At 41.3% G+C, this 6830-nt stretch overlaps 1 protein-coding gene across 1 annotated transcript; it reads right to left on the bottom strand.

Moving 5' to 3' along the window:
* Positions 1-1485: 1485 nt before the first annotated feature.
* LOC137282508 (uncharacterized) lies at positions 1486-5867 on the bottom strand. The gene is made up of 5 exons (XM_067814263.1): positions 5758-5867; positions 4779-4892; positions 4428-4516; positions 3310-3445; positions 1486-2209 (listed from the first exon to the last, which is right to left on the bottom strand). Exons 3-5 carry the CDS (start codon positions 4450-4452, stop codon positions 2056-2058), a joined length of 315 nt encoding a protein of 104 aa, XP_067670364.1. The 5' UTR covers positions 4453-4516; positions 4779-4892; positions 5758-5867; the 3' UTR covers positions 1486-2055.
* Between the last annotated feature and the right edge of the window lie 963 nt (positions 5868-6830).

Here is a 6830-nt window from a genome sequence, read left to right as displayed (position 1 = left end):
TGATGCGAAAGAAGAAAAAGAAGGAAAAAACAAAACATCTAGGCATTCCTCCCAAGGTCGTGATATAAATGGAGTACTATAAACAGCAACATCAAGCAGACCTCACTCTCACTCACTCACTCACTATAAGATTAACAGCCTCAGCTTTCTGTCTCTATTTTAAACATCTTTTCTCTGATGAAATGAATGTCTAATTGTCTGGACGGTTTCTATTGGCGAAAGAGTACTGCCTAGAGCATCACATAACTCCCCGGACTTTTACTTGCGTGAAAACAAACCCACTAACTCACTCAAAGACTCGATAAACACACTGCCACTAATTAGTCTGAATTCAGTTTTGTGTTTATAAATTACTCAAAACATGTTTCTGTCCGTTGATGAAGCATTAAACACTTCTATATTTCTTGAGTTGCAGATCACTCTACTGCTTTACACATTAGATGATCCTGCGCACTAAACGCATTTGTGACAAGAGAGGCGGTACAACGAATTGGGCGAGTACACTTGGCTGCTTCAGGTAGCTTGACGATTATGCACGTGCAATACATGCTAACCATGACATGAAATCAACAACGCTACTGATTAACATGATAAGACTGCAATTTCAGGCATAAGATACTGATATTCCACGCTAACCTTTAGTTAAGACGAAGACAAATAGATGATTGGGGCATTGACAAGCATTTTAGATATTCAACAATTTTGTTAGGAAAAAACAATTCATGCGTGAAACGCACGGGGAAAATGAACTTCTGGATATTTATCAGACAACCTGTTTCCCACTTGTTTCAAGTGGCTCGTTCTGTGGGCCGTTCCCAAGTATGCAAATTGGGGTCATTTGTCAGGCCGTGGATCATCTTATATGTGTTTACCAGTACCTTTGCTGCAAATGTAACGGCCACCTTGTCGTTTAGGCCTACAGTATTCTGTCTTGGTTATTGCCTTTTCCTTTTCAGTGATGGTGTACATAAGTGTAAGTCACAAAGTATATTATCATCATTTATAATGGTTAAGGTTTCCCATCACCAAAAGTAAATGAAGCGTTCGTACAATGGTGAGTTGTCTCCCTTTACTGTGCACAGACAGCTGTGTGATTTGTGTGCATTTTTCAAAATGCAGTCCTAAAATTGTAACTTCGCATTATGAGCTCAACTTGCAAATACACTTGGCAAATACTTGTTTGTGAACTTGTTATGCAGCTGTGACATGAAGTAACAATGTGCAGTTCGTCTTCAACTGCAGACACATTCAAATTCGAGTCACAATATCCATCATGAACAATGAAAATGATTCAGAACCGAAAGTAGATGAAGCGGTGGTAAAATGATGAGTTGTCTCCCTTGGCAGTTGACATTACCTGTCTTGTGTGTGTGTTTGTGGACTCAAGAATACACAGTGCTAAAGATTCAGACAGAGTAGCATCCTCCATAACTTTAAATTTCATAGATTTGTCTACATCACATAAATTATTTGTACAAGTTCAAGTTCAAGTTCAGTTTCAGTTTATTTTAGCAGTAGTGGCCTTAGGCCAGAGTACAAACAATATATATCATTTTGTTTTGGTGGCTTTTGCGTGAGAGTAGAAATGGCATAATTATACAAGCAGATGCATCGAACAACTGGATAATAATAATTCAAAGGTGACAGAATGATAATACAAAAGTTGATAGAGTTAACTCCCTTGCATTAGAAAAGTTGTAGCTATGCATAACAACTGGATGCAAGATTTGATGAAAAGAAGCCTGATGTATAACAGTCTTGACACAAAATTTTGGACAAAAAGAATATTGAGTCATGGCAAATGATATTTTGATACAGTGATCAATGAGCACAAGACTTTGCAGTTGTTACAAGTCAAACAACTGAACCGCAACAGTTGTAGGTGGACAAAATGGTCTGTGAAATAGGATGGAGTTATCTCCCTTGCATCAGATATTTGGAGTACTTCTGTCTCACAGCTGAGGCCTTGAATATGCATTTTGCTAAAAATGACTGATTCTCGCACATGATGATGTGAACAAATTATTCTTTCATTGGAGAGATAATGGGGAATATTCAACAGTTGGGATCGAAGAGGTCGTGGACAAGGGTGAACGTTCTCTGGAGGTCCATGTCTCGCGTCCATGTCTCTGCTCCTTCACTGCCTTCTGGCTTCAAATGCAGCAGAATTGGCATCATCCATGCCTCTTCATCATCCTTCATCTTCTTACTAAAGTAGAATATTTACAATGAGAGGCTTAACATGTACCATCATTAAGGCACCTTCCACACAAGCTTTAAATGTTTTCTTGACATACTGAAATTAAACACATTTGGAATTGCATAGGACAAATTTCTTAACTTCACTTCAACACAAGATCATGGGCATGTTATAGCAAATGAAAACAGAAACAATTTTCAAAAGTTTTGTAGTGTGCAGGTAACAGGTTCATGTTGTTTGTATATAAGTTGGTACGAATGTATAGAGTGGCTGCATTTAGGTAGCATGAGTGAGTGTACTGAGTGCAACTGATATCTGTACCAAGTTTGTATGCTAAGTGTGTAAGTTTTTCAGCATTAGTATCAAATTGTGAACATGTGAGTTAATGTATAAAGATGTGCATATGCGTTTTAAAGTAAGAATAAGAATAAGAATGTTTGGTTGTGACCATTTCACAATATCACAGAGAGACAGAGAGAGAGATATCATCACACTGGACATATTATGACGAATACATCTGAGGAATGGACATTTGTTTGAAATGGATGTTTGTAAAAGAAAGCAAGAACCCTGTACGCTGCCTGCACAAATTTAAAAGTTGACAGTCTGTGTCTGGAGACTAGTCTCAAGTCCAGCCAAGTAATATTTCTTCAGGGCGAATAAACATATTCAGTTGGAAGGGTAACAACCTTCATCATCTTTTCACAGTTACACAAGGATGTAATGGCAATGTAAGGGTTGCTGACTTTGGCAGAGGCTTAGATGAGGAGGTCAGGGTAATAATGTGTGCACGAAAGGACATGAATTGTTAGAAACATTCAAGGGTTACACGTGGACACTGGGGGATGAAATCAAACCCAATCAATCATTAAACATACAATGTCCAAACTTCTGTCAAGAGTTATTAATGAAAAATGTCTCTGTCAAGAGTTATTAATGAAAAATGTCATTGTGTAGAGCAGACTGTAATGCCTCAGTAGGTTGTAAACAATTGAATTGGAGTAAATGAGTGAAATTTAGTAGTACAATATAAATATGACACACAGAAATATTAGAAACAAAATAGTGTAAGGGAGGCAAGTCAAATCATGAGCGATCACATGACCTACCTCCAAGGGTGAACATGAACACTGTAACTGGTGCTGTGGCCAGTGTTGCAGTGGCCAGTGTTAGCACTGAGGACTGTGCCGTTTACACCTTGACTCTGGACTTTCCGACAAGGTACAGTGGAGTTCGTCTGATGTTCTGGAGTTGATAAAAGTGACTTTCAAGTCATACATTCACAGTAATGATTAATCTGAACCAGTACCCAAAGAAACTATTACATGCCACATATGAGATATATTAAGCCTTTAGCCCTTGAGCTGTTTTCGAGGGAGGTGGAACTATTCCAATGCATCTTTGTAGAAGAACCCAGCAGTATTCCACTTGAGGATGGCCACAATGAAACACATCCACTGGGGATGGATGTGTAATAATTCATTCATGTATGGAGGACGAGGTGACACATTGCACATCCGATACCAATGGTATCACCAGCATGTCTCACACAATAGCATATCAACAGTGAGCAGGGGTGATAGCATAGCACACAATATAACACAACATCTTACAAAGTCCACAAGGTTGTTCTCACACACAGAGTGGCTGGGCGAAGTCGGCACCTTACACTACAGTAAATACAGTTGGGGTGACCTACACTGGCCCTAACATAACTAACCCTGAGGATGGGAAAGGGGTGTTGGATGGGAGAGGGGATCCATGGGCTGAGGATACAGTTGGGGTGACCAACTCTTGGGGATGATGTCATCACTCTCCTCACCAATATCCCTCTACAAGAAGCCCTTCACATCAACTACAAATTAGAACAAGCTACAAAACGAGAAGAGACGACCTATAATCCACCCACAGCTTCATGAGCCTTGCTTTGACACCTCCAATGACAACTACAACTACACAGAGTGTCTGTGGGTTCCCCTATGTCTCCACTCATCACCGACATCAGTGCTCCCCACAACACCATTAAAACCCAGGAGGCAGAAAGCAGAGGTACTCACCACCATACCCCACAGTCAGCAGTCTCGGTCAGCCTGTGAAGATATGCTGAGTTTGGCACCAAAATGCATCCCTTGTAACATACAGTAGGAGAGGGGATGCACAGTGCAGTAAATACTGTACATCACATGTCTAAAGCTATAGGGCACAGTGACAGGAGATACAAACTTACCTGCACTGCACTGCACAATCTTCATTCTCAGGGGCTGTGTAGAGATGTGTCCGTTGTGTCAGTGGCTGCACAGTCATCAAAGTCAGGGTCTGCAACAACATCCAACACAATGAGCATGACCTACTAGCAGCCAAATAAGCAAAAACAATTCCACATTGCTATTGACATACTACCTCTGAAACCATGGTAACCCAAACCACAGAATCTGTTCGTTTTCTTGGAAATTGAGACATGAACATGTACTGTTAATAAAAGTGATATTTTTCATGGTTTGGGTGATGTTGACATAATTACAGAACTGTCTAGCAAGGTTACAATGACAACATGATTAATACACAGTACATTACTGACTGTTACGTTAAGCACTATCAGTTGGTAGCAGAGTGAACTTTGTCATGGAAGGTAGGAAGCCAGGTCCCAGGGTCCCAGGGTCCCAGGCTGTGGGACAGCCATTCAACAGGAGGTCTGTAGCGCAATGGAATAAAGAAAAGTCAATTGATTAGTGATAATGATGATAAAGAATGTTTCTAACAGACTGAATGAAATGCTGCAGGTGGGTGTAGCACAAACAGACAAAGAAACTTCATGCTGCACACTGTCCTACTTTGATTTTATTTTCCACCCCTTCCTGGGTAGACTCGATGTAGTTGGCTGGTGAAAGAGATGCATTACTGGAAGAGGCTGCAGTTTGAGACAATACATGAAAATAATGCAAATGATGTATTTAAGAAACCAAACTCTCTTGTACAACCCCGCATGAACGTGTTCATGTACATGCACGTCATGAAAAATGTTGAACCTAATTGCGTTGGTTATTTGACAAAAGTTAAGCACTAGACGCACCTTCATCCACACGACAGAAGTGTGTAATATACATACGGGACAATTCCAGTTCTGTGCTTTGTGGCACAAACTATATATATAGCTACTTGGGTGATATCAGTTGGTGATATCAATGAATGAGTAGACTCCCAGACAAACAAGCAAACATAAACCAATAAACGTAGAATAGAATAACTCTAGAAGAAAGTAAGACATACGTTGTTGGAATGACAGAACATATGTCGGGGTATGGTTGGAAATCTTGGGTTTCACACTGAGAGGCAGGGCGATTGCTTCAATTGTGATACACAGCAGAATACAAGAAGTTCTTTTCCTGCCAGCGTCCTTGCCACGAAAATGGGTTACACTGTGTTCCAGGAAAGAGGTATAGGAAGCGGTTGTCCAAAAGCATGACATTTTTGGGACGCTGCCCGCCTCGTGTCTGTATGAGCGAGTGTCAATTAAATGTAAATATAAAATGCAGACTTAAAGCCATGGATGTACCTACCGCAACATGCATGTGGGCCTCGTCCCTTGGCTTTGTAAACTGACTACAAGCCCTCCCTCCTTGGTCAGCGGTATAGTCCGCCACGCCCAGGTGACGGAGGTAAACACTGTGCTCTGACGTCTGATTGGTGCTTGCTTGCAGCTTCCGGGTTACGTAGTGCATGTGGGTGCAGGTTACAGTGAAAGTGATTACTCCAGGTGTGTGTTAATGTGAAAAGTGGAAATGTTCAGAAATGAATTGGAGCTGTGATGAAAAAGAGAATACATTGTCAAATATGGGTGTATGTAGAGAAAATAAAGTGAATTTCTGTACCATTGGTGGTCAGAGAGCCGAATACAGGGGAGGTGTATTTGAGAAGCGCGAACGTAGTAGGCGTGTGTGGGTGAGTGGAGACGATAGTACTACGTGACCATATATGGGAGATGAATGAAGTTGAGGCAGTGTGAGTTTGGATTTTGGGGGGGGGGGGGGGGGGGTGGGGTTTGTTGTTGTTGTTAGCCTTTCTTTCAAGGGTTTTCAAGCCTTGGTGTAATTTGGTCGATGTGTGGGTTGGGAAAACGCAAAGAAAATGGTTGCAGAGAAGAGATTCCCATGCGTGGCGGAGGAATTGGTCGGTTGGCATGCCTGTTTTGAGATGGTATTGACAGCGCATGCGATGGGGAGGGAAGGTTGTGCAGTGGTGTGGGAAAGTGCCTTCAGGAAAACCAGAACGGCACCGAATTCTTTCTCTTCTGGCACCGATGTGGATGGTTCCAGTCGGGGATGCCGATTTGGCGCTCACGCCAAGAATTTTGGCCACGACTTCGGGTTATGGAATTTTCGAACCCTAAGATGATACAGGAAAGCGCAACCACAAGATGGAATCGGTGGTAAACACGACAGCTTCCGGGTCACACTTCTTAAATTATGCATGCGACCCAGAAACTACCGAAATTTTTTTTTGTTCTTGATGTGATTGCGACAATAGCATCCCTTAATTCAATTTAGACAAGATATATTTTAACTTGAAAAACCATGAAAGTGTGCAGTTTTTAATTCAATCCTGTGTTAATGAAGCAATACAGCCGAAGCTC

Source organism: Haliotis asinina, chromosome 4 (assembly GCF_037392515.1).
Source record: "Haliotis asinina isolate JCU_RB_2024 chromosome 4, JCU_Hal_asi_v2, whole genome shotgun sequence".
NCBI classification, from domain to species: domain Eukaryota; kingdom Metazoa; phylum Mollusca; class Gastropoda; order Lepetellida; family Haliotidae; genus Haliotis; species Haliotis asinina.
The sequence above is the reverse complement of the archived record's forward strand: the minus strand, read 5'-3'. Positions and strand labels throughout refer to the sequence as shown.

What these genes read in the sequence shown, in the direction of transcription:
- LOC137282508 (XM_067814263.1), bottom strand. Translation starts at nt 4,452, where the DNA reads ATGAAGATTGTGCAGTGCAGTGCAG. An exon ending in GATTGTGCAGTGCAGTGCAG is followed by an intron (nt 3,446 to 4,427) that starts GTAAGTTTGTAT and finishes TATCAACTCCAG; the next exon opens with AACATCAGACGAACTCCACT. An exon ending in GTTCATGTTCACCCTTGGAG is followed by an intron (nt 2,210 to 3,309) that starts GTAGGTCATGTG and finishes ATTCTACTTTAG; the next exon opens with TAAGAAGATGAAGGATGATG.